Genomic DNA, 27,825 nt, shown 5'->3' with positions numbered 1-27,825 from the left:
GGAAATGAAATAGTTGGCTGGTTTAATATTGCATAATAGTGCCAAGTTTCTCTGGTTCTTAAAGCAGCGTTTGCATCCTCAGTCCAGTGTGGAGGGGACCGCCTCCTCTCCCTCCCTCCTCCCTCTGCACAGTGTCAGGTCCGGATTTGACTGGGTGTAATGGGTGTGTGGAAGGGGCATCTCATACCTACAAGGACTCCTTGACTGGCAGGCCAGATGTGTTATAGGGGAGTGTGTATCTGTGTATTTGTGAGGTGTGTGTGTGTGTGTGTGTGTGTGTGTGTAGGATGGCGATATCTGAGGAGGTCTGATGTGAGCTCAGGCGAAGTACATGGTCCTCAGCGTGTCGTGGTGAATCTGAACAGCTTTGGCCAGCGCCTGAGGGTCCCGGCCGTTGCTCTGACCGGATACATGGCTGCCCTCCGCGCTGAGGACGGGAGAAAATGAGAAACAGATGATCGTTAATCATCGCACAAGTCCCCCCCTTAAAATAGGGTCGGGGGAAACGAGTGCAGGCAAGGTCGCGAGGAGCGCAAGCTGCACTTCCTACGATGAGAGCTGATCTTGAACAGTTGTTCTCAACCTGTGGGTCGGGATCCCCAGAGGGGTTCCCAAATTATTTTGGGGGGGGGGGGGGGGGGGGTCCCCAGATGTTTCGCTAAATGTTAACATTGTTTTCTCACTCAACAGTTAACAGACCAACAAACAGTTTAAGTGTATGGGTATCTGCACATTTCCAAAGTGACAATTTAAGGACTTTAAAGACTTTCTTAGTACCTCTGGTCAAACATTGGTCAAATTGTCAAATATTAGAGGCAGAAATTGTGAACATGCACACAATGCCTCGCAAATGGAATAGATCAAGTCAAACTAAGGTGCCGGCTACACGGAGCTGGATATTTCTGAAGCTTGACATTTCTTTGTGCGGTTGGGGCTTGCAGCCACACAAAGCTGGATATTTCGGCCGTGAAACTGGATATTTTTGAAACCGGATAAATAAGTGAAGACATTGAAAAATATCCTATTCACTGGATCCGTGTAGGCATGGAACCCGGATATCTCTGAAGACTTTACTGTATATGTGCTTGTCCCCCTAGTGGAGGTCTGGGGACTTTTCTATGTGGATATCTGAAAAACCGGGATATATGAAATATCCAGCTCCGTCTGGCCTAAGCCTAAATGTAATGCCAACTCCTACAATTCCAAGTGTTTGTGAGAGTTCAAATATGATTATTTTGGGGGTCACGGCCTGAAAAGGTTGAGAACCACTGAGCTAGAATAACGCGAGCAATAGTGGGTAGAAAAGAAACCTAGGAGACATATAATAAGCTAAGGGTCTATTTTTAGCGAACCTCTGCTCCCTTCGCTACCTCCTTTACCACCTCACCTGTCGTGCTCTTTGTCCACCAGATGGTAGCGGGCACGGAAGGCCACCAGGTGCGCGTAGTAGGCTGGCGCGGGGATGGAGACGGAGCGGGTACAGCGCACATAAGTGTGGCACAGCTGGTAGGTGAGCAGCTGGAACTCGTCAGCGGTGAAACAGTTGTCGTCCCACAGCACATGGTAGTGGGAGGGCCGACTGGTGCCCTTTGGGAGAGGCAGACGACGGGTTGTGGTTATGAAATAACATGTAAAATAAATACTGATGGATTGCACACAAACATGCGCACACGCACACGCACACACACACACACACACACACGCACACACACACAATTTATAAATATCATTATAAACACTCATTCTGAGAGATTCAGCAACCAAAGAGCTTTCAATTAGCCAGTAGCTATGTCCCTCCCAAAAAGCTTTTGTCCAATGCTAGCTTAGAATAACTTCCTGCTTGCCAAGGTTTGCCTTGGCAACAGCCTTGGCAAGCTGCCTAGCATTGGACAAAAGCTTTTAGGGGAGGGGCATAGCTACTGGCTAATTCTCACCGCAGTAAACCCCTATTTTCCTCAGACCTGATCTACTCTGTGTTTTGGTTCCAGCACAAACAAAGGCTAACATAATACAGTTGGTTTCAAACATTTTGTGCTCAAGCCAAGGCACACCAATGAGCAAGTCAAAATCTCAAGGCACACCTTGAGTATACATAGCAAAAACAATAACAGACATGTCGTGATGTATTTTTGAGATATTTTCACTATTTTAGACATCTTTAAAGAAATACAAAATAATAACTGCAATTATTTATTACTAGGTAAATTGCAATAATAATCTGTGGTTCTCAGAAGAAACACCTAGACTTGTGTCACGGCAGACGGCAGTAAGTATAAATACTGCTTTTAATGACATTTTTACAAGCCATAATTCAGCCTTTCTCAACTCATGAACGGTTTGCAAATGTCTCACATAAAGTAACTGTATTTTTACGCCATTTGTCAACTTAGAATGCAATTGCTCCACAAAAGCACACAGCCTGCAGTCTTCGGGTGGGCTTTTAATTGGATTTCAGAGATGCACACTGCATTGCAGATTAGGTAGAAGGGCTAGGGAGAGCAGATGGTGCGTGGCTCTACGGTACCTGTATTCCAGCGTGACTGCAGAGGTAAAAGTCAAACTCGTAGGGGTGCGTGATGTCCGTGTCAACGGTGGTGCCGGCAGGAATGTTTCCACTGCGTCCGACCTGACAGAGAGGAAGAGGAGGACTGTATGTTAGAACAGGGGTCTTCAACGTTTTCAGGCCAAGGACCCCTTTGCTGAGAGAGAGATAAAGCAGGGACCCCCACTATGTATCGTAAATAATTGTGTTGCAGAGTAAAATTGTTTTAAATTGTCTTAAAGGAGTAGTTCACCCCCAAAATGACTTTTTTTCTGTTGATTAGTCACGCCATGGAGACTAGAGTTCAATAATTTTTTTTGGTTTTTGTCACATTCCTAAGACAAAAATGTGATAACAATAAATTTACCCCCATTCATTCCGGATGGTGACCCGTTTCGAAACGTGTCACCATCTGGAATCAATGGGGGTAAACTTACTCAAATCAAATTGTTGTCTTAGGAATGTGACAAAAACCAAAAAATATTATTGAACTCTACTCTCCATGGCGTGACTAATCAATAGAAAAAAGTCATTTTGGGGGTGAACTACTCCTTTAAACCGTGTATACTTGTTTGACAGCACTATCATGTTGGTTTAATGTGTATTTTTAGACATTGAACAACTTGAACCGTCAATACTTAGTCTGCTCTTTTTTTCCCTCTACACCAAACCTATTTGCCAAGCTCACTGTGAGCTTGTAGATCGGCTATTCCTGGCTAATGTTCCACACAGAATAGGGATAGTAGGGTTCAAGTGGTTAGTGTAGAAAATGTAAAGTTCTTATCACAGAAAGATTTGGAGGACCCCCTGTAGTAACTCTGAGGACCAACTAGGGGTCCCGGACCCCCTGTTGAAGACCCCTGTGTTAAAATCTTTTACCACTGGCCCCTCCCTTTCCAATGCCCAGACTGAATTTTCACATTTTCTATACCAAACCGAAAATAACAGAAAGACTAAAATGAACATAAGGCCAGAAATGCAAAAAAAAAGTCACAGATTTAACTCAGTTAGCAGACTGGTCCATTTATTCACGTCAGGAAGTCTACTAATTATTTACTGGTTGCTGTAGTGACGCTGACATCTTCATAAATGGAACCATGTTTGATGGACATGTCCTGGCATCATGTAGCTTAGTGACTGCTTCCCAATACCGACCAATTAAAAGCCCAATTCTCCAGTGAGAGGCTTGGCCCACTGTTTGTGAGAGCCTGCACTGTAAATGAGGTTGTTAACTAAGGCGAGTCTCGCTGCGGGGACCTTGTAGTAAGTGCCACTCCAGAGCTCTGGGTTTGTTGCATTGGGCCCTAATGCTTTAATCGAATATAATTACAGGGGTTGGGGAGGAGATCAGACCCGCTGACAAGAGGGGTAATTAAGGAGGCCCATTTCCAACCATCAAAGTGCTGGTAGTGAACCAGCACATTTCCCTAGCCTGGATATTTTATATATTTTTTTACTTGGCTTCTCAGTCTGGTAATGTGCAAGGGGCGGTCTCGGACGCCCAGACGCCAAGGATTCTGATCGATTTGTGGGCGGGGCGGGATCAGAGCCTTCCAATGAAATTGTTTGTGGGTGGGGCAGATCGGAGCCTTCCAATGTAAAATTGTGTGTGTGTGTGTGTGCGCGTGTGTGTGTGTGTGTGTGTGTGTGTGTGTGTGTGTGTGTGTGTGTGTGTGTGTGTGTGTGTGTGTGTGTGTGTGTGTGTGTGTGTGTGTGTGTGTGTGTGTGTGTGTGCGCGCGCGTTACCCTCTCGTTGCGGTCGGCACAGAAGAGGCGTGTATGGTGGCGTTTCTGCACAACGATGTAGGTGATACCTGGCTGATATTCCTTCTCCAGGGCGATGCAGGCCTCACGGATGGCCAGCAGCTCATAATACAGCACCTGCAGATGAACAGATGAATACAGCACATTTATATATAGAATTACATATTCCCAGTGGAGCAAAAAAGTAATTCAGTCAGGAGCGGGAGGTGCCGACCTGTCTGAACTGGCCTTCCGACACTCCGTCCCTGTAGAAGATGATCCTGGTGGGCTTGTAGCGGGTCGACTTGTAGAACTGGATGAGCAGCTCACGCACCATGGAGGCCAGGTCCTGGATCACCTCCTGTCTGGGCCTCTGGACCCTCACTGTGGCACAGTACCTGCTGGGGTGGGCGTCCATGCTGCCTACCACCTGGAACACAGCGGGCAGAGCAGTGGCTCTCAAAACGTTTTTCAATTTGACCAAATTGTATTTCACCGCAGAACCCCATTTTGTGAAGATTTTGTGCTCGGGACCCCCCATTAGAGTGTGCCGTTAAATCTTTTTCAAAACAATAAAAAACCATAATCATTAAGTTTCGAAAATAGCAGTGAGTCGTGATGAGACACATTGTAGATGTAAGGGGTGCTATTTTTGTATTGGTTTAAAGTGGTTGTATTAACTCATTTGATGCCCACGTGGTGTCAACGCGTCAATCTCTTTGATGTCTACGTGTGCCCATCAACGTGTTTGACGCGTTGTATAGTAAACTATACAGTACTGTACTTGGCTAACGCGGTGATGAAACAAACTCCATTTCCCAAAATGCAGCGCGAAATCACGTGACCAGGAAGTGCTGTCTGCCTCGTTCACTGCCCTGTAAAGCTGCTGCACAAACATGCAGTTTTCTCCGGATCTTTTTTTTTCTTCTTCTTTTCGCGTTCAAAACGCGGCCTTCTCTACCGGCCGTCACACAAACGCTGTGGCGCAGGATTGTTAAAAACCGGTCCTGACTGAAAGAAAAGATTTTCGCGAAATAAACAGGACATGCTTGGATTACATTTACTCGGATTACTTTTTTCGCCAGGACCTCGAAGGTAGGCAAAATGGCGGGTTGCCATGGGCACCAGCAAATTAACCCTTGAATTCATCGTCGGCACCCGCTGTGTTAATGCAGTGGTTCTCAAACTTTTTGGGCTTCAGTACCCCCTTTTCCTGAATGCTGAATCCAAGTACCCCCTTTAATCGACAACAACATTTTGATTAGACAACATTGACATCAAAAGTCCTGATTTGATATCAATATGTTGAAACAAAAGTAGCCTATTGTTTTCAATTCACTAACAGTTGTGGTCAAAAGTCTTAATTCATTTGGTTTACTGCTTTACAGAGCAGCATTTTAACATGCATGTGTCAATGTTTTATCATTAAACATAACAGTAAAATAAATGTTTCTTTTAGTAGTAGTACCTCTGCGTACCCCTAGGGGTACACGTGCCCCCATTTGAGAAACACTGTATTAATGCATTTGCTGGTAAAGGGACCTTGGTGGTCCCCAGACCCTGCTTTGAGAAACAATGGGGTAGAGAGTGAAATTACAATGAGAGAGATGGTGTGTAGAGGGCAGAGACTGTGTAAAAGAGTTGTGAGGGAGACAGAATGTTTGTGACGACGTGAAAGCTATCCACCGACTTCAAGATGCTGCGCACAAAATCCCCTACACTACACTGCACTTTTGTTTAGAAAGATAAATGTTTACATGCTGGCAGATAATGAGGTAGTGTAAAACAAAAAAAAAGGGATTCTGAAACTTACGGCTGCGATAGAGGGCTTCTTCCCGTCTCCTGCTGGGGGATGTGTGACGTCTGCCCCGAGGAAGATCACTGGCTGCTGGAACACTGACGGCCTGGGAGATGGGACGGGACGCACAGTCAGTACAAACAACATTATAGTTCTACTCTCTCTTTTCTATTTGACATGTCTTCACTGTTGGGCAGTGGTTGAAAAATCTCACATAAGACTCACATATTTGACTTTACGTAAAAGTAGCAATTTCTGCAATATAGAAATACTCTGTTACAAGTAGAAGTACGGAATTAAAAATGTGCTTGAGTAAAAGTACAAAAATATTGTCATCAATAAGTACTTAAAGTACAAAAAGTTAGAAAATAGCAGATCTACAATCTCGACACGTTGTGAGCTTGTAGAACGGCTATTTTCAAATAGCCAAAGCATAAAATAGGGCTAAAGTGGTTTAGGTATGTTTTATGATATTATAATGTATATCTGCAAAGTAACTAGTAACTAAAGTTTTCAAATAAATGTAGTGGAGTAAAAGTACAATACTTGGATCCATCCGAGATGTAGTGGAGTAGAAGTAAAAGTATTGGAAATTGGAAACACTCAAGTAGAGTACAAATACTTCAAAAGTGTACTTAAGTACAGTACTTGAGTAAATCTACTTATTTACTTTACACCACTGCTGTTGGGTGGAAACCTTGTCCAAAATACATAACTTTTCAATATTTATTAAACGCCAACAGGCAGACTTAACCACTTTCAAACTGGCTTCCCTATTTTGGGCATACGATTATGGATGAAAGTTTTCAACATTTATCAAAAAACAGCCAAAAATAGCAGATCTACAAGGTTGACAACGCATCGTATTGTGAGCTTTGTAAATCGCCACTTTTCGTGTAACACCCGGGTCTCTCCCGCGTTGAAAGCCAACATCTTAACCACTGGCTAGACAAAAAGGAAATTCCTCATCGACTGGGGAGGAGACCCAGACAATTAGGTTATCAGGCCAAGGCTGTGACTGTGAGCCACTCCACACTACACTCGCACGACAAAGTGTGAAATGACACACAAAAAGATGAAATATGGAGTAGAGGATTTCTGGCCGTCAGCGACGGTATACTAGAGTGTCCCCTGGCACCCTCTATGAAAGTGGTTCCCAAACGTTTTATCCTGTGACCCCAGAGTGAAATTAGACATTTGCCCGGGGTCCAAACTAGTGAAAACAGCAGATCTACAAGCTCATTGTGAACTTGTAGATCGGCTATTTTTCACTACTTCTTAAACATTTTGTGTTCTAATTTATGGAATTTCTTAGATTTTTCTTTGAGTTCTTCATGAAATGACTGAAAGAAATGATTGAATTTTATTTTTAATTCATGAAAACAAAATGTAGGAAACTAAATATTAAGGGACCCATAAAATGTCTGCGACCTACCAATGGGTCCTGACCCAGTGCTTGTGAACCACAACCAGTGTACTGTCCCCTGGTACACTCTATAGCTGCGTCCCAGGTTCTTAAATCAAATCCAATTTCCCATCTCCTTGCTTGTATGTTAGTCCCTCCCACTGAGGAAATAGAGAAGAGACGTTTCTGATGATGACAACATCCCAGGTGATGGGGCCAACTCCCTTGCAGGGGTGTCTGTCAGTGGGCGGGACTAACATACAATGAAACAGGAAAGAAGTGTAGGAAATAGGATTGAGACGCAGCTCAAGAGGTCCTGTTGACCTTGTACCATGTGCACTTATATTTTGCACAGCAGATCGTCAAGTTATCCAGTTGCACCTGCACCAATGTCACCTACAAACCCCCTGCTCACTTAGGGCACATTTGTCATCATGACAGCTCTGACTTATCCAAGGTACTCTAGTAGTACTGCTTCTTAAGGTGGGGTCCGGGGACCAGCGGGGGTCCTTGAGGGGGTTCCAGGGGGTCCCCATCTAAAAACAGAACAAATTTAAACACTGACGATCAAATTTTTTTGATCTCCCAAGTAATTTGAATACCAAGGACTTCCGACGTAAACAAGACGATGAAAGGACTTATTTGGGATGTTCCTTTTAGGCAGGGTGTTGAACTGTACTTGTACTGTACTAAAAAGGTGTATATATTTTTTAGAATAGGTGGTGGTCCGCACTGACCTACACCACAGCATGGCCAACAATACCATTCTGGTTGAAATGTGTCACAACTGAAAGGAAATTGCAGGTATAGTAAAACAATGCAACAAACAACAATTATAAGTAACAAATAATTGACTTTGAGGGATATTTTGAATTGTAAAAAATAAATGAAAAATACAGAAAATAGCAGATCTACAAGCTCACAATGTGATGCGTTTCAATTTTTGCACAACACCGTAGTACAATGATGTATAAAATACGGCAAGTTTTAGTCGATTATAAAAAGTCCATTCAATTATTTCTGTTTCGATTCATTGATATAAGAAAAAAAAAACATTTTCTTAAACACGCTTCTCTATTATTCAACTAATCAAAAAAATGTATCTATAGAGTAATCGCTAAGAAAGTAATGGATAGTTGCAGCCCCGGCAGAAGCGCTGAGGAGAAGTGAGGAGAAGGAGAAGAGGGGTTTCGTCCTGACCGTTGGTGAGGTACCAGGATGTTGTTGATGCCTCCCAGCTTGACGTTGATCTTGAGGCAGAGGTTGGAGAGGGTCTGAGGGGACGTCTTCACCACATTCTTCACCTGGACACACTGGGTGGCCATGCCTAGGAGGGTGTCTCCCACACGCTTCACCTCCGCTGGGAGTGGACCGGAAAAATCAATTAAGACCTGGGATTATTTTATACTTTAGCTATTGAAAAATAGCAGATATGCAAGCTCACAGGACGGCACAAAAGTGCCACGCTGCGAGCTTGTAGATCTGCTATTTTAGAAGAAGGATTTAGAAGACATTTATAAAATCGGGTCAAAATATTCAAAGACTTGCACAAAGTCTTCATGATTTAAAAAAAAAAATAGCAGATCTACAAGCTTGTGAGCTTGTATATCTCCTATTGTTTTAATAGTTTAAGCATAAAATAATGGTTAAAGTAATAATGAGTAATAATGCGTTCCCGGTCTTAATTAATGGGTCAAATAAAAGGAGTAAAAATATTAAGTCTTAACATAAAACTGCTTTCAGATTCCTGTTCCTACCGTAGACTGGAGTCTTTCCGGGCAGGATGACGATGATGAGCTGCAGTCCAGAGTAGGTGTTCTTCAGGTGTCTGAACATGGGCTCCACGCTGTCGGCCCCCTGGGCGTATTTACAGAAACATGGCTGGCCCTGGATGGGCATCCCAGCATCCTTAGAGATCTTACGCAGCTGGTCTGTGAAGCCCCTACATACGGAGCAGGGAGGAAGAGAAGATGGAACCGTGTAAACAATAGGATCTCATTTAGGTAATGTGCAGTAACCAGACCCTTAAAGGCCATTCTGTGGTATTTTAAGATCGTGGGGCTTAGTTATAAATACACAAAGGTTAGGCTAACTTGGTAGTGTTTCTCTTAAAATCCCTTAGTGTTGAGCAGTTATTTCATTCAGCCTTTAAACTGTGTAGAAGGGGGGAAACAGATTATGCAGAAGACATCATTAACACCCATGGGGCCAAACTCGTTCAGTAACAGACAAGGCCACTGGAGGTCGCTGTGCCAAAACTCAGTTGTCTCGTTGAGAGACGAGACAAAGGGTTAACTTTGCAGCGTGCAGCTGCGCGCATGTTGTGTGCTCTGTGAAAGACCCTGGTCCATACGTCATAACGTGACTCGCACAGAAGCAAAATGGAGCGTCTATGCTGCATAGACTCCCATTCTATGCTGAAACATAAAAACAGCTTTATTTATGAATAAGGTGCAAAGAACGCCAGGGAAGCAGAGATCTGCTTGTTTTCACTATACCGCGATGGTCGGCCCCGGTTTGGATTTTAGTTTCGCGAGCGTTTGTAAACAAATGGATTATCTTCCTCAATCGTCAGCGGACACTCACGTGCACACGCACAAAGCTTCCAAGGCTCTTCAAAATAAAGCGTAAGTGAACGGTGGCACCAGCAACAGCTAGAAATGTTAGAAACCTTGGCTCCCATTGTGTTAATATACTGCAACAAGCCAGCAAAAATGTCTAGTTAGTAGTAAGATATCGGTATATCCTATTGGTACATTAGCAAACATCTAAAGATACACAGCTAGGATGAAATGCTAAACAGAGTCAACATCAATGACTTGTGATGCAACAAGTTGCAACTTGCAACCACTTGCAATAGAATCCTAAAACTATGGTTTTCAATGATGTAAAACTGGACACTCCACAGTCTCCACACCCAGGGGCCAAAGCAAGCATCTCCAAAGCAACAATATTGTCACAGTACCGCTGGGGTATGGTATATAAACAATAAACAGTGACGGACACATCAACGCGAGGAGCAGAGATAGTTTACCGTTTTCCATAGCATATTAACCGATTATATTATATTGTATATCGTATACAATGGGATAAAATAATAGAATAGCTATACAGTAAGCGTTTTACTTTCTCCCATTCGCTCGCTCCATTTCTCTCTCCTGACCTCTGGTCAGGTGTGTGCGGTAAAAAAAAAAAAAAAAAAAGAAGAGACTCACACGGTGTGTGCGTTTGTTATGTACGTGTGTGTGTGAGAAAGAGAGTAAATGTTGATGTTGCAATAGAAGATTAGTGTGAGCAAGGTGTTTGTGCTCAGAAATGAGTTGCATCTTGTTTGTTTGCGATTAGACAACTTGAATCACTTGCAACGCATTGAGCCAGCATGCACGGCCTGCAACAAGGAAATTCAGACCGCTGCAGCTTTTCTCTGCAACATTCAGCCACGGATTCACCACCCTGCGAATCATTGGTGTGGACTGGGCTTCATACACAACATACTAAAATATACAGTATATGAAAGAAAGGAGTTTCTATTTTTGTGTTTTGTCTTACGAACCATCCAGGATTATAAGACCTCCTTAACAGCTGCAGAGTAAATGCTATACACAAAGAGAAGAACAACACAACAAATAATAGTTGCATCGCATGAGCCAAAAATAAATGTACGATAAGATAAATAGATGGGGAGAGCGATAGAGAAAGAGAGAGAGGCAGACAGACAGACGCTAGCGTTCTACAGAACGCGGTTGTAAAAAACAGGATCAGTGAGTAGTTCTCACTTGAGGATCTCTTCCCGACACTGCCTCTGCGTGGCGAAGCAGGCGATGGCCCACATCTTTATCTCCACCCCCGTGTGGAACTGTTTGCCCCTCATGTCCCACACCCCATGGCTGGGCGTGGCTACGGTGCGGTTCTGAAACGACAGCATGCCGTTGATCTGCTGCCAGGCCTCACCATAACATAACATGCATGACTGATACACTGTATATCGTCGTTGTCGGGTGGAAACCTTGTGTATGTCCAAAACAGTTTTTTTGTGTTTATCGTTTTAAAAATGATTTAAACTAGTGAAAACAGCCGATCTACAAGCACACAACGCCTCGCGGTGCGAGGCGCTGTGTGCTTGTAGATCTGCCGTTTTCACTACTTTTGTGCGACGGCCTTGAATGATGAAGCAGGGCTTTGCTTTGCGAAAAAAACATACAAATTTGAAACTTGGAGATACAAGGTTTCTGACCGACAACAAAGATATGCAGACATTCACATTTGTACCATCCACACATGTTCATACTATAATACACACACACACACACTAGGGCTGTCTTCGACACAGGATTTATGAAGTCGATTCGAGTCGCGGGGGTTAATCCGACGCGTCGACGAATCGTTTTATAGTCTACTTTGTGTAAAAAAAAAAAAAAAAAAGTGTTGCTTTAAACCACGTCAACATAATACAATAATACATTAAGAGATGAATTGAATACACAGTGTTTTCGGTGATATCGGTGCGCGAGCACAAATGTTATCTGCATAGCAGTGTACAACCATAGAGTTATAACACACCGTTAAAACAAATAAAAACATCTCCGCTGTTTCAACTCTGCCCCGTCTCTCTGCACTGTCTGCAGCGTGCAGTAGAGATGAGACATTCGCGAACGATTCCGCTCTCTTGAACGGCTCTTTTAAATGAACGATGGGATCCAGTCCGCAGTCGCGGGACACAGAGCACTGGCAGAGTAATGAGTCAGTGTCGAGAACGGATTCATTTCAGAAACGGATCATAAAAAGGTGGAGGCACAGCTCCCGCTTGAGCCAGTAGTGTGGACATGTCATGGACGCAAACACAGCGAAACACAATCATTCATCATGGATTACAACACTGGAACAATTCAGAAGCACTTTAATTAGAAAATGTAACTTGTAGCCTACACTTGTGTATGTTAATTTGACTTTAGAAGATTGTTTACTACTTCGTGGACGCGCGTTTGTGCTGTGGCAGGTTATTTAATATGGGATTTTGACAGCGTGCTTCCTCCTCTTAACGGAACACTGTCCCGGCTCTGAATGTTTTAACGAAGCGGCGGTCTGAACCGTTCTGGCCGTTCCGTCTCACTTTCATCCCGACGCTGGTGTGAGACAATAAATAACTGTTCGCCAATTGCTACTTCTCATTGGAAGTACATGACACCACACCAGTCCAGCAGTGCACCGCAGTACTGGCAGTAGTAGGCTAACTGGTGATATAAAAAAATATATATTTTCGCTTCGACTCAAACAATTGGCGTCGATTCCCGGGGCTTAAAACGACGCGTCGATTCGTCGATTTTTAGAAGACACCCCTAACACACACACACACACACACACACACACACACACACACACACACACACACACACACACACACACACACACACACACACACACACACACACACACACACACAAATATAGCACATCTTTCAGTCCTCATTAAAACATTCAAGCACTCATTTTCCTACATGCACACTCAATAAGGAAGACAAATGACAAACAGATGCTACAAACATACAAATAAACACACAGACGTAGATTTAACATGCATATTGTATGTGGATAAACTAGATATTGTAACAAAACGATGTATATATGTTGTCTTTTTTTTTGCCAATGCCTAAAGTGTGTTGCTGGTATGGTTCAAAATCTGTTAAAAGTATGCATACTCAAAGAGTGACATAAATATTTAGATATTTAGCACATACCTAGAAGTACAGTGTGTGTCTCTCTCCTTACATTGCATTTGACTTGTATTTGTATTGTTTGCGCAGACTAGATAAGTTGAAGAAGTGAATTGTTTGCACAGACTAGATAAGTTGAAGAAGTGAATGTTAATCAACACAGTGGATTCAGTCTCAATGAGTTGCTTCTTGATTGAGTTCCAGAAAAAGAACAGTATCACAAGATGATTATTGGTAAATGTTTTGTTTTGTCTTTCACGTTTGTCCATTCTACCTCTTTTTTGGTATTAAAAAAGGTAATCGAGCTAGCAAAACTGTGAAAGTTACTTGTTGCAATGTAGACTCTAGCTTGAAGTGAAATTTAACAAGGTGAACTAAATAAACAAATAGATAAATAAATAAATCAAGGATATACTTTTGAGACTCAACCACATAAATAACAATATACCAAACGGACACACAGATTGCATCAAGTCCAAACAGAAAGCAAAAGCCTGCATGTGTTAGTGTCCTCAGTGAGAGTGGAGAGAGAGAGAGGCCGAGTGGGGCCGGAGGAGGAGGAGAAGCGTGTCAAACGGACAAACAGAGAGAATGGGCGTGATTTAAAGGAAGGGTACCATAAAGTGCTCTGTGCTCACCCTGCCGCCGTATTGCAGCATGGGGGCGGGCAGCACGCGGCCCGTCACATGGGCCATCTCGTCGCGCACCTTGAACTGGAACTCCTGCACGAAGGGATCAGCCTCGTAGTTGGCACTGCGAACCTAGGAGGAGGAGGAAGAAAAGGCAAAGTGAGGCCACAGTGTGAGTGGGAATCTGTGTGTGTGTCAGCCTGGTCTACAGCAGGTAACACCATATGATATGCAATGTGTGGCACTGGCAAGGCTTTAATTGAGGGTCAAAGCACTGCAGTTCCTGGAAATGTTTAATTTTTTATTTTATTTGTATTCTTTTTATTCTTCTACCCCAAAAGTTCTCTGGCTCTCTGGGACTTAATAGTTGGTTAGAAAACTTGGCATATGGGTTAAACTTTTCAGCTGGCAAATACTTTTTTCTCTGATGGACTCCTTGTGTAATGATGACTCCACATATGGATGTTCATTTTCACAATATTAGATTTTCTGCCAATTAGAGTTTTGCCCAAACCAGTTTTTCACTACACTTCCAAATAATTTTGGAAGAGTAAGGTTGGTACATCTGAGTTATCAGATAATGTTTCTTCCACAGTTTTTTATTTTATTTGATACAATATATTCAATTTATCTATAATTACTGTAGCTTCCATAATCTGAACAAATGCTAAGGGGGTTGGGCCTATTTTGCCAACACGCCATAATTACACTCATTAATGCATCATGCCATCTTAACCAAATTTTGTCCACAATGTGCAGGGATAGAGACACACGGGCGCCTACAAATATGGCTGCCCTATTGTGATAGCGACCCCACTTCGGGTAAGGATGAGCGGTGAACTGCAGCTGCCAATGCAATCCCAATGAGAGGAATTGTGAAATATCATAATTTCAGTGGTTGACTACTGAGGCAATAGCGATTTTTTTTGTGTTCTAACAAAGTGTCCCATGAGTTTAATTTTGCCTTTTTAAAGTGTCATATCTGTCATCTTGATACACTGCCTACAATATACTGTAATATACTTCATCTGTGAGTCAAAAGTCCTAGCATTGGAAATCTTAAGTTTAGGTGGTCGCATGGTACACACGTCATGGACGCATCCCTTGAGGTTTTCATTACCCAGATACGCTTGTCTCTCATGTATAATTAGGCTGTTTATTTTTGGAAAATGATCGCATCTCGCTTCTTCCAAACGGAGTCTTGCAGGTTATATTTGGATTAATACTAACCTGGAGAATCCACTCTGTAGTTGAAAAGGCCGGGATCTTCAAAGTCGGCGCTCATAAACGCACAGCAGTAAAGACAGTGATGTCACTGAAAAGCGACAGGTTTTCTCTCTGCCGTTTCCCCTCTTCTCTGTTAACATTATGGGTAACCCATTCAAGTGGCAAATTAAACGTGACTCACATCATGTATTTAGCAAACAAGAAGATATGTTATCAGGGTCGGGCCATACATTTGAAAACACATTTTTATTTAAATCAATATAGTCTTCAGTTCGTGTATGATTATTTTAATATTAGGCTAACCAAGGGTGAATTGCAATGACTTTCTATGGGCTGGCTTGCAGTTCACCGTTCTCCCTTACCCGAAGCGGGGCCGCTGTTTCAATTGTGGGCGTGAATTTGTAGGAGCCCGTGTGTCTCTATTGGCTTTGAAGTGTCATGCGGAATTGGTGCAATTTCACCAATAGATGGTGCAATAGCAACATAACTTTATCACATGTCATTGGTCATAATAGTATTAAGTAGTAGGTAACACATAATGATTCCCCTTAAATCTTTTGCACAATTATCATCATCATCTAAAAGTCATCTTCAGGGAGCCCGATAGCTGAGTGGTTAGTGAGGCCCCGGTTTGATTCATGAGCCATTTGCTGCATGTCACCCCCCCATCTCTCTCTCCTTGTTTCCTGTCAATCTGCACTGTTTTATCACCTACAGTATCTTCAGAACATATTACACAGTATGGGGGAAAAAGGGAGATAACCCATGATGTAGAAAACACATTGTGAACACATGCGCCACAATAAAAAGATGCTCTTGGTTTTGAGCCCATTTCTAACAGCTTATCTCACTGTCCTCCTTCACCTCTCATCCACTTTCTGCAATACCATCAAGAGCAAGAAAGCACATGCTGTATCTAAAAGAAAACAGACAGACAGACACAGTGCTGTCTCTATCGTGTTATCTTGACGGCAGGCTCAGTATTTCATTCCCGGGTTGGAGGCGTGAGGAGAGCCTGTTTTAATACGGTGACAATGTCCTGGATATAAGTAAACAGCACTAATCTGATGGTGGTTGGAAGCAATGTACTGTCTGTGTCAGTCCAACTCCAGACAACACACTCCAGTCCAGAGACACTTCATACACATACACATTAAATCCATTATGAATCAGGCAATTTATTGAGCCAGGTGACTGCAACCCAATTCATAACACAGAAGTGCTGGCATTTAATTGTGACACTAATGCATGGTGAGCAGTTAGTAGCTAGTACTGTACAACAGTTAAAGGAGCTATAGTCAACTTTTTCATTGTAGGGCCGACAATTTGTTTACATCCTAGTCTATAGACTAGAATGTAAACAAAGTGTCGGTCTGACAATGGCCAAAATAATTATTCTATCATTATTTTACGCTTTTCTTGGTCATTTTTGAATCGAAACACATGTATGAAGCTTATTTTTTTACAAAATATTCTCGAAACATTATTTTTATTTTAGCATCCGTTTTTCAAGAAAAAGTTGACTATAGCTCCTTTAAACAATGTCATGTAACAGAGAGTGGAGAACACCAAGGAGTGTTGTTGACTACCACCAGAAGAAAGGAAACACTGTGCTGCAGTAGCCTGGTCAAATCCTCAGTGTTCATTTTAGAGTATACAAATGTACATGCGCTGCTTTACCAAAGGGATAAATTATCCCAGAATTAATTTAGTTTGTAGGATCAACATTCAGACGGGTATGTTAATCATGCTGCAATGCTTGAGTGTACTCCGGAAGGTGACAAGTTCTGCATACTAAATGCAATCCAAACTAACCCCAACCATCCAAAGCATCCTACCCTCCTTTTACTAGTAGGAATTAGTATTTAAGACGTTATCACACTCTTTTCCATGCAGTATTTTTCGGATCATTCAAAATTAAGCTTAAAACAAAGTACCGGTGAGTCATACATACGTACTAAATGTTGATCAAATCTGTAAATTGGAGGAACCGAATTGAGGACTACATCCACGAGAGCTAAAGGCAGACCTCCGTCCACTTGGGGGCTCCACCACCACTCACCAGTCTGCTGATCTCCTCCTGCCTGTCGGGTGCAGAGCGAGCTGTGGCTTTGATCATAGTGGAGGTCTGATTATCAGTCAGCTTCTTGATGCACCGCTGACCTGCTACAATGTTACACACCTGCAGGGAGACAATGGCAACCACTATTTATAATGCAACATATAATCTTGACTCTGTAGATTTGGGCTTATATTAATTTGTTTCTACGGTTTTCAGCACTGCCCTTCTTCATGTGCATACAGTTATGCACATGAAGTACACATTAACATGAATTCAACATTCATAGAAAAGATGTGTAAACAAAAAATGTCAGTATCATGTCAGCATCATGGTCAGTATTATGTCAGCATCATGATCAGTATCATGTCAGCATCATGGTCAGTATCATGTCAGCATCATCATGTCAATATCATGTCACTATAAGCTATCAATGAAATTTGATAAGAGTCCATGACCTGAAGACCCCTGCTCTACAATGTGACGATTAGCGGAGAATCGCCACTAGTTCAAGTTCAACGTCATTACGCTGCGAGCCGCACACGCCGCTCCGACCACTTTTATGAATGAACTGTGACGTCACTCAAGCTGTCTCCTCGCCTGCAGACTCTCAGCAGCCTGAGTGACGTCACAGTTCATTCATAAAAGTGGTCGGAGCGGCGTGTGCGGCTCGCAGCGTAATGACGTTGAACTTGAACTAGTGGCGATTCTCCGCTAATCGTCACAACATGGATTGGACAATTTGAGGTCATGATGTTTTTCTCACCTCCAGGGGCAGGTAGGTGTGCTTCTGTTCCTGTCCCACCTGTAGACATGGCAGGTGGGGATATTTCAGCTGCAGGTTGTACTTCTCCTTGAAGTACTGAGCTACAGTGCGCTCTACTGTTTGACCATTCTCCAACTGCAGGGGGAACCTGTCCAGTGTCAGCAACAGAACAGAACACATATTTAAAAAGAACTGTTCAGCTCAGTACTAGACCCCAGAGGAGCTAAACTACTTAATAAGTTACTCTGTGTGGCGAGAAAATGCATTTTATTCAATTTGATTCATGAAAAACCTCCATCAGTGACTCAGTGGTATAGAGAATTGTATAGAGTACTTCCAATGAAAAGACTCGGTGCCAAATTTAAAGAGCGGGGAAACAACTCTATACTGTAAATCAGAGGCTGCCATTTAGTCATAAAGGAAGTGATTCATTGGATTGGAAAGCCCTGGTTGTACTCTTTATTTTTATTTTCTTTATGTTTGACTGTATGTGTATCTATAGTTTCATGGTCATTGTGTGCTGCTTGCCCTTGCTTCTTTTTGTCTTCATTTGGGTTTTTTCTTTTTGTATTATTGTGTGCCTTTAATTTATACCATTCCAGTTTGTCCAACTTTATTTGAATACATTTATGTAATACCTTTCTGTGAAAAAAAAAAACCCACATTTTTAGTTTTAGTGGATTTTATCAGAACGAGCTGTCGAGAGAGATAGCCCTGTGGTGATTAAATAGTCTGCTATTAATAAATACATGAAAGAAGAAAATCCTGCACAACCTCTTCAAGTGCAATTAAAAAGTTTTAATGGGAATAACAACATTTCGGTCTGTTAGTTAGACCTTCATCAGGTTCTCTTTTTTCACCTGATGAAGTTCTAACAGAGCGGAACGTTGTCGCCTTCGTAGGTGTGCATACAGTGCAAGAGACTTGCTTTTGTTTTTAATGAATAAATAAACACAAAATCAAAATAGCGTAAAATTATCCCTGCCTAAAAGATGACACGGCAAAGAGACAAGCAGTCGCATGCAATAATTACCCCTGATTTATACTTGGTTGCTTGCGGCGTCGCACAACTAAGTAAGTTTACTAAACTAAAGGATGACTAATGCCCGTTTTCTGTTTTGGCAATCTCATGAGTCAGCCATCATGTGGTTTTGTTGGTGAATTGGTGATCCCGGTCCCACTCAAGTCACCACACTCACGCACGCACGCACAGTCGCACACACACACACACACACACACACACACACACACACACACACACACACACACACACACACACACACACACACACACACACACACACACACACACACACACACACACACACACACACACTCTTCCTCTGGCCCCTTTCCTCGCTGACTCACGTCTGATGGCTGGCTGGCCGGCGGGTCACATTGCACACACGGTACTTCCTCCGCATGGTTCCACAGTGCGTCACCTCCACCTTCAGACCTGGTGAGTAACAGAGTGGGTTGGACTAATGTGGGAGGGTGAGCATGTGTACAGCCACATGTTCAGAGTAGTACACAAACGCACATACACGTCACCGTCATAAGCATTCACATTCATAATACAGACAGACAGACAGACAGACACTCTTCACAATGAACGATAAGCATGGCAGTGTTTTGGAGACATTTCCCTCACCCTTGATTTCTTTGGTGAATTTGACCCGGTGAGAGTCTGTAAGGGGGCGAGGCTGCTCATCTATGTTGTGGATGTCCAGTACTTCACACATGAACTGGATCACTGGCTGGGCTTTATAGAAGGCGGTGGCAGACACTGCAGACAGGCACAGTAGATAAAAGAAAACCTTGAGTTTGACAACGTTTTGATACAACGGTTCTACTCTAAACAACTATTAATCAAGTAATGGGATCCAACCACTTATGTAGTCAATGATTTTGTTCGCTCCACCAACAGATGGTTTCTTCAGCACTCCATCAACAACAAATGAACATTTAGCAGAATAACACCAACTCTTCTAGTGTGACGAGATTCAACACATTTGTGTTTTAGCTTTTAACGTTTGTCTGAGGCCAGGCAAACTCATTGGCTCAGATTCTAGGAGGTCGGACATCTGCAGTGGCCGGACATACGGCTCTGCTTGGCAGTCATGCAGGACAGAGCAAACAGGGACCTAATGCTTCGTATTCATAACATCATATGGCAATGGCAGTTCAGAATGGCAATTTGCCAAGCAACAAAATTGGAAATCTCCACTCAATAAAGTTACAGACACTCTCAAGAGTTCCATGAATATGAAATGAAGACAGACACAGGAATTGATTTGGTATGCATGAATGTGCCCTGTAGCTATGATGCTATTTAGGTGCTGAGAGACTTTATTTTTGACAAAGAGAGAGAGAGAGAGAGAGAAACAAGAGAAAGAGAGAGATGCTGTTAATTCCAAACTACCAATCCGTGACAGCATGCACACACCTACACACACTGCTAGACTGTTTCAAAAGGTCTCACTACCATCATGAGGCGATATCACTCATAATTATTTCCTTGCCCACGCTTGGCGTTTTGTTTTGACAACCGTTTGTTGATCTCTATGAGTCAGAGATGTAAACGTAAACTCCAAAGGTCTCACGCCTCCCTAATCAAAGCCTTTTTTTCTCTACATCCTCTTTTGATCATCAGTGACACCGCATGTGGATGATGGCATGCACAGGTGCGCAATGAAACGCAAATAGTTTCGTCGTTGGGCCCGCAGTAGGGGGCCTTCTCATGAGACCAGTTTCATTGCTTGAGCGCACATTGGCAAATTGAAGATGGGTTAGAAATAATTTGCAGATGTTATGATACTTTCGGGCCTCTTGGTTAATGTTTGAACTGGGGTGGGGGGAGACCGACTGATTTCATGGTACAGTGATGGCGGGGAAAAAAACGAGAGACAGAAAAAGAGACTAAAACTGAAACGGCACTTAAGAAAAAAAGCGCTCCTTAAGAGTGTTGCTACCCTGCCAACCTTGGCACCGCCTACCAGTCTCACACACGCTGCCCTCTGTCTCCACAGCAACCGCCTAGGCAGTTCCTCTTCAGCCAAAAGCCCACCTTCCTCCATGTTCCTCTAAACCAGGGACCCCCAAAATAAACATATTTGAACTGGGGACCCCCACCCTGACAAGCACTTGGAATTGTAGGTATTACATTTAATGTGACTTGGTTCCACAGATAAATATTGTGAAAATGGATATATTTTCACAATGTTCACCTCTTGCTTACTTAATATTTGACAGTTTGGCCAGCTTAAGGTCTTGAAAGTCCTTAAATTGGCACTTTATAAATGTGCAGATACCCTGTATACACTTGTACTTTGTGTTGGTTTGTTTACCATGGAGTGAGAAAAAAATGACATTAAGCTAATCATCTGGGGACCCCACAAAATAATTGTCCCGACCCCAAGTTTGAGAACCACTGCTCTAAACGCATATATTATACACATAGAATCACTTTCCTACACTCTCTGTGGACTTGCTTTCCAACAACCACCTGCAGAGAACAGAAGGCAAGGCACATTCTCCAACACGTTTTCACAACTAAAGTCACTAATGGTGATGGTTGACGGTCTTGAAACAAGCAGAAAATAAGATCTTCTTTGCAAATGTAATATGGCAATTAACTTCAGGATAAGACCCACACTTCATCAGATAACAAAGTTCATCTCCCTACAACACCAACTTGCGATTGGACAGTCATAAAAACGGTCCACATAATAGGCTCATTTCTCATACGGTTTTATGTCAAATGGCGGTGCACATTTTTGTTTATTTTTACGGACCATAGTCTGACTCTGAACGCTACCCAATGTGCCCAATGTCTGTTTTTTTATGTATTTTTCTAATGTCTGTCTCTTCCAGCTATACAGTCTTTACTGTGTCCAATATCTGTCTCTTCCATTTATGTTTTTAAAATAACTAATGTCTCTTCTCTTCTACATTTACTGTCTCCACTGCCTCTGATGTCTCACCAGCCATTTCAAATGTCATAGCCTCTTCTACCACCTGGCTCCCAAGCTGTGAAATCCCCCTGCCCCCCCTCCCTCCCTCAGTCAGGCCTCAATCCCACTTTTCGTCCGAAGTCTGAAAACTCACGGCTGGCTTAGCGCTAATACAGTCGTGGTCCATTCAAGCACACCAGCTTAGCCAGCATAATCTTTACCACGTATGAATGAAAACTTTGGAGACACTCTGCACCATTAAAGAAATACACATGGCATTATAACCGTGAAATTGTTCTAATTGAATTGCCTGCTTTCCCTCTTCCTTCCACGTGACCTATGCATTCTGTTTTCATTCAAATACAGCGCTGGGGGCAGGACAAGCATGATCCTCCTCACCGTCAATGTTGAGCATCATCTTCCACATGGCTGGTCGCACAGACTGGTGGAAGCCAAACCACACCTCCCTGCCGCCGCCCAGGGGATGGTCATAGCCCTCTGGAGCAGAGAAGAAGGATCGACCCACTGGAGTGTACCTGAGCGGCAAGGACGTGCACAGAATGTTAGAGAGGCAGGGGCTGAAATTTGTCAAAGGGCCTTTCGGTGGAAATATCGAAAATAGCCGACCTCCAAGCTCACAGCGCGTCGCGCTGCGGTGCGTTGTGAGCTTGGAGGTCGGCTATTTTCGGCGCTTAATACCACACTGAACTAAGCATAATCAAGTCTGGAGGTGTCAACATAAGATGCTGCATTTAAGTTCAGGAGAGGTTGGACAAGGCAATTTGAACGCCGCCTTCAGGTATGGCATGGAAAGGAGGCATTTGCGTTTCTTTCACCATAGTAAAAACTGCATTCATGCCTTCATGGTCTGGAGAGGGCACTTTTTACAGACGGATAAAGGGCAGGGGCTCAAGCCCCCTTTGATGTCTATGTGTGCAAGTGCCTGCTGAGCAGAGAGACGAAAGCATAAGCATTTTTTTTTTCATTTGTACATAATGCCCGGTACTATCATAGCGGTCGCAAGTGCTTCAGCAGTTTCTCTACCCTGAGACAACTGAAGAGTTATTTAAGGTCTTGGACAACAATAACTGAGAAGATTTTAAAATTTAGCTCGGCCGGCGAGCGACGCACGGACACCCACGCGTCCGCCTCGCCGTCCCGGATCCAACGAGGTCCCCCACGGACCCCTGCGGCCCACCGTTCCCAAGCCGGAAGCCGATATAACTCTGGAAAACGGTCACCGTAGCAGATCCACAAGCTCGCAACTGCGCGCACATAGGTCTTTCGGCCGTAGCTCAAGGAACACAAAATAAACGCATGCCAAATAATTGAACAGTATGCAAGGGCAAAATACAGGAGGCTACAATTGATTGACATTGAAATGCTGATGCTGTTTGGCTTCATGTCCTGTGCTACAAAATAAGTAAATAATTATATAGACATGCTCATGGTGTCTAGAAAAAGAAGCACCTGTTTTGCAATTTTTTTGTTTATATTGTGTTACATTTAGGTAAAAAGAAGCCATAGAAACCCATTAAAACAACAGGACAAAACCGCACAAAACCCGAAATCTTTCACATGCACATGAGGAACCCAGCCTGTTTTGCACCCCCTGCTAGCAGAGGCTAGAATCGCCTATGGAGGAAAGCGATAGGGGACAGATGAGTGGAGGAGGGGGTGAAATGGAATGAAAAAGAAAAAGGAGATTGGAGGAAGATAAGAGGTCAAAACAAGAGTGAAGAAGACAAACAATAAATGTATAGCATGAAGGATCATGGCATGAGGGGGCAGGAAATGGGGAATTAGGATTAGTTGACACAACCTGAATTGATAATGTGGGTCAATGGCAGTTTGTAGAGTGTCACATCTAGCCGCTGTTCAATACATCCTGGAAATGCCATCAATGAAATGAGATGGTGGCAACGTCGCTCGCCTGGCTTTATCGACATCTTATCGCTCTGTACAGGAGCCATTAATAATAGTGCACGGACCATGGGCCTCTCCGTGTGAATCCCGGTCTGGACAATCTATCATGATGCCAATGCATTCTGGCCCTCTAGGCACATGGCGAATAAGAGTCAAATGAAATCTGTCGATAATGCCCACGTTTTAATAATGGCTGGGGAACAGATTTTCATTATAAGGGCCTCTGATATTGGCTCCGACGCTGGCGGTGATATGGTGGGGTTCAGGTACAGCATGCACGGGGATCATATTTAAGACACATTTGATTTCCACAGGGATTACAGCATTGATATTTGGTGTCGGTCCTACGAGAAAACTAATATTGCCCTCGGTATCAGAAAGATCAAAGCACACAGTGTGTGTTAAACTACTGGCTTCCCACGTCTGTAGTTTTAACGGCTTTTGACAGAGGCAGGTCAGAAGAAAGTATAAAATACACACTCCACAGTCAGTAATGCATTTCACCTTACGTGCACATTATAAATGTATAATAGGCCTACATGTAGGAACTTGTGACTGATTAAAATGGCCAATATAATGGCCGGAAACAGCAAATCTACATGTCATGTTTCAGGGTGTCATGTTTCACTTCCAACACATTTCAAAACATTGTCGGTTGGAAACCTAGTATGTTCCAAACCGTTCCTTATAATAAAAATAGCAGATCTACAAGCATTACGACACATTGTGTGTGAGCTTGCAGATCAGCTATTTTCACTACTTGTGTGTGACACTCTTGTATGATGATGGGAGTTAATTAAGACATTGAAATCTGGACATGCAAGGTTTCTACCCGACAGCAACAAAAACATGATCAACATGACCTATAATAAGTATAACCATGCATCTCAGTTTAGAGTGCTAATCGAAAAACTGAATCGTCTCCGCCAGTCCGAAGGCGTGGCCAACACTATATTTTCACCCCCTTTTTGCTTAACACAAAAAATGTTGTAACTACTGCTACAGATTTTGTCCAAACCTCAACGCAAATCGGTATACATTATCTTTGTAGTCATGCGTAGGGCTGTCACAATTATTACATAATTGTCTAATCGCAATTATTTGAGGTAATCGCGATTATTTTGCATTATCATTTCCATGTTGAGAAATGTTAATATAGTTTCAAACACTTTTAAAAAGTAGTGGAAATAGCAGATCTACAAGCTCACAACGGATGCGACGCGTTGTGAGCTTGTAGATCGGCTATTTCCACAATCAATGTTATTTTTAAGTTTTTAAGTATTAAGTTGTAAAATATGCCTGTCATTTCTTTGTATATTTAGGTTACGTGTCATATCTACCATGTGCAACTTCAAAGCCTACAAGCCAAACAAAAATGTAATTGTCAACGGAAAAACACAATTAAATCGTTAATCGCAATTATTTGAGCGACAATTAATCGTTATGTAAAATGTCATATCGTGACAGCCCTAGTCATGCGTTCAAGACGATTCTCATATTCCATTCTGATAGGCTATGATTGGCTTCCAGAGGTGGCCCATTTTGCACAAAATGGCACACATGGTGAACGCAGCGCCCGATCGCAGGGAAACTTTGCACACACGTTTTGAACACAGTAAACATTCACATTCAATCACAGCTGACAAAGACAGTCAAAAAAAGAACTCTTGAGCTGCTATATTTGCGGCATAAAAGCTCTGCAGGACATCAGTGACTCACTTCATGGAGGGCAGGTGTCGTAACACCACGTCCACAGCGTGTACAGGGTTGGTGCTGATTGGCTTGTCCAGCTCCAGGGGCTCAGGCACGCTGCGGCCGGTCAGCACCTCGTGCAGCATGTGCCAGCTGACCAGGGACACAAACTTGATGCTGACTTTGAACGGCCGGTCCTTCCCGCCCTCGCCTGGAAGAGTAACGTCCAGGTCCACCTGAGGGGGAGAGGACAAGGAGTGGTGACTAGGGATGGGAACGATATGAAGATGTCATATCACGATTATTGTGAAAAAAGAAATTGCGATTGACGATATTATCGCGATAATCAAAATCCATTATCCTTGGGCAGAACATTTGCCAAAGAATAGCAGATCTACAAGCTCACAAAGCGCTGTGAGCTTGTAGATCAGCTATTGTTTGGCAAAGACATTTGATAGTGTGAAAAAAAGACTGTATCAAGTACGTATATTATAAGTACCTTTTACCAATTCTAGAGGGTTTAAGTGGTACTGGATATGCATCTCAGCAAATAAAAGGTGAATTGAACCCAGTGCATGACGGAGGACGATATCACAACAATATCACAAAGATTAAATCTCCATGATACGATTATCATGAGTGTTTTTTATCACGATATACGATAATTTCTCTTATCGTACCATCCCTATAGTGGTGACATGCCAAGGACATAATGTGTGACTGTGTATTCAAGACAAGTACGTAATATTTTTAATTGGAAAGTAAACTAAATTACTTTTAATTTTTAGCTCTTGCCTTTAACCTGGAACTAGGAACCATCCGCTCTCCAACACCATTTAACCATGAAGGTTTACAGTAATACATTCTGTCTCATTTGATCCGGTACTTGAAAATGATTGTGAGCAGAGGTATTTTAGCTGAGGTAAACACCACTTCTGCTAAAAGGTTTCACCTCTGCTGTATTTCCTTAAAGCTGAACCAATTTATTTTGTATTTTGTATATCCAGTATTATCTTGTTGTATATATGTCATTGTTAGCAAGGCTGCGGAGTATGCCACACCAACATTTCATTGCTTGTACTTATGAGACAAATGACGAATAAAACTAAAATCTTTCATCTTGAGTCCGTTAACATCCAGGGTCTATATATTGGCAGTAGAAACAGGTGTGTTGCCTTCTCACCCCAGCGGGAGCCACAGGCAGTGGGTTGGCTGTGTACAGACTCCTCTTCCCATCGTAGACTGGCCTGCGATCCCCAAAGATAGTCACCTTGAAGTGCTGCACCATGGAGTCCACCACCTCCCTGCACAACAGACACACAAACCCTTCATTTCCAGTTCAATGTAATGTCTAAAAACCATGAGTGTGATTCATCACGTGCTGAAGAGTCTAACAAAGCGCACCCGTTGTGCAAAACCTATTTTTTAAGGTTTATTTGGTTCCTTATAGGCAAAGCAATTTTCCTCTACCCTGCTAAATCTCTTCAGCATGGTCATTAACCAGAAAATAAGGCTGTTTACTCCTAAGAACTATGTTTTCTTTTGAAGACAGTATCGATATCTCGCAATACAAAACCCCAACAATAACTGATGAAGATACTATAGACATGCTATTGGCTTAGAACTATTTGTGCAATAACACAGAAGGAATGGTAATAAAATAAAATAATGAAAACAGTAAGATGAGAATTAGCCATATTTCCAGGTGAGTAAGAGGTATATAAAATCCTCTCACTGCGAACGGCAAAAAAAAAAGCAAGAAGCAACAACAGAATCAAGAATCTAGATGTGATCAAGCAAGCACAGACACAATGTTACACCATTGTATATAGTGAACAGACTAATACATGTAGTGTTTCAGTGTGTTCACTTACTATACACATGGTGGAGTCTACACACCATGTGTAAAGTGAACACACCAACACTATACCATGTGTAAGGTGGACACACTGTAACACACACATGGTGTAAAGTGGGAACACTGTAACACATATGGTATAAAGTGGGCACACTGTAACACATATGGTGTTAAGTGGGCACACTGTAACACATATGGTATAAAGTGGGCACACTGTAAAACATATGGTATAAAGTGGGCACACTGTAACACATATGGTATAAAGTGGGCACACTGTAAAACATATGGTATAAAGTGGGCACACTGTAACACATATGGTATAAAGTGGGCACACTGTAACACATATGGTGTAAAGTGGGCACACAGTACCTGTTGACTCGTCGTGGGCACTTCTCCGGTTTGATGTCCACCTCATAGAGGTAGACATCCATCTTGGGGATCTCCACCTGGAAGCAGTTGGCCAGCAGCTTGATGGGCTTCCCCATGGTGCCATAGCCAGGCCGTCGAGGCACGGTGAA

At 42.8% G+C, this 27,825-nt stretch overlaps 1 protein-coding gene across 2 annotated transcripts; it reads right to left on the bottom strand.

The window, feature by feature from the left end:
* ago3a (argonaute RISC catalytic component 3a) lies at positions 1 to 27,792 on the bottom strand (the record flags this gene model as incomplete). 2 transcript variants are annotated; one of them, XM_080750029.1, is made up of 18 exons in its annotated part: positions 1 to 427; positions 1,388 to 1,587; positions 2,525 to 2,626; positions 4,289 to 4,423; positions 4,521 to 4,715; positions 6,099 to 6,189; positions 8,689 to 8,848; positions 9,246 to 9,430; positions 11,265 to 11,398; positions 13,837 to 13,959; positions 17,117 to 17,236; positions 17,880 to 18,027; positions 19,247 to 19,334; positions 19,530 to 19,664; positions 22,231 to 22,367; positions 25,477 to 25,685; positions 26,633 to 26,753; positions 27,677 to 27,792. In XM_080750029.1, the coding sequence occupies 18 exons, from the start codon at positions 27,790 to 27,792 to the stop codon at positions 319 to 321; spliced, it is 2,508 nt and encodes an 835-aa protein (XP_080606155.1). In that variant the 3' UTR covers positions 1 to 318. The 2 variants fall into 2 exon arrangements, with proteins under 2 accessions (XP_080606155.1, XP_080606156.1); XM_080750030.1 differs by lacking the exon at positions 2,525 to 2,626.
* Between the last annotated feature and the right edge of the window lie 33 nt (positions 27,793 to 27,825).

Source organism: Nannobrachium achirus (assembly GCF_963921795.1).
Source record: "Nannobrachium achirus genome assembly, chromosome: 2".
Taxonomy (NCBI): domain Eukaryota; kingdom Metazoa; phylum Chordata; class Actinopteri; order Myctophiformes; family Myctophidae; genus Nannobrachium; species Nannobrachium achirus.
The sequence above is the reverse complement of the archived record's forward strand: the minus strand, read 5'-3'. Positions and strand labels throughout refer to the sequence as shown.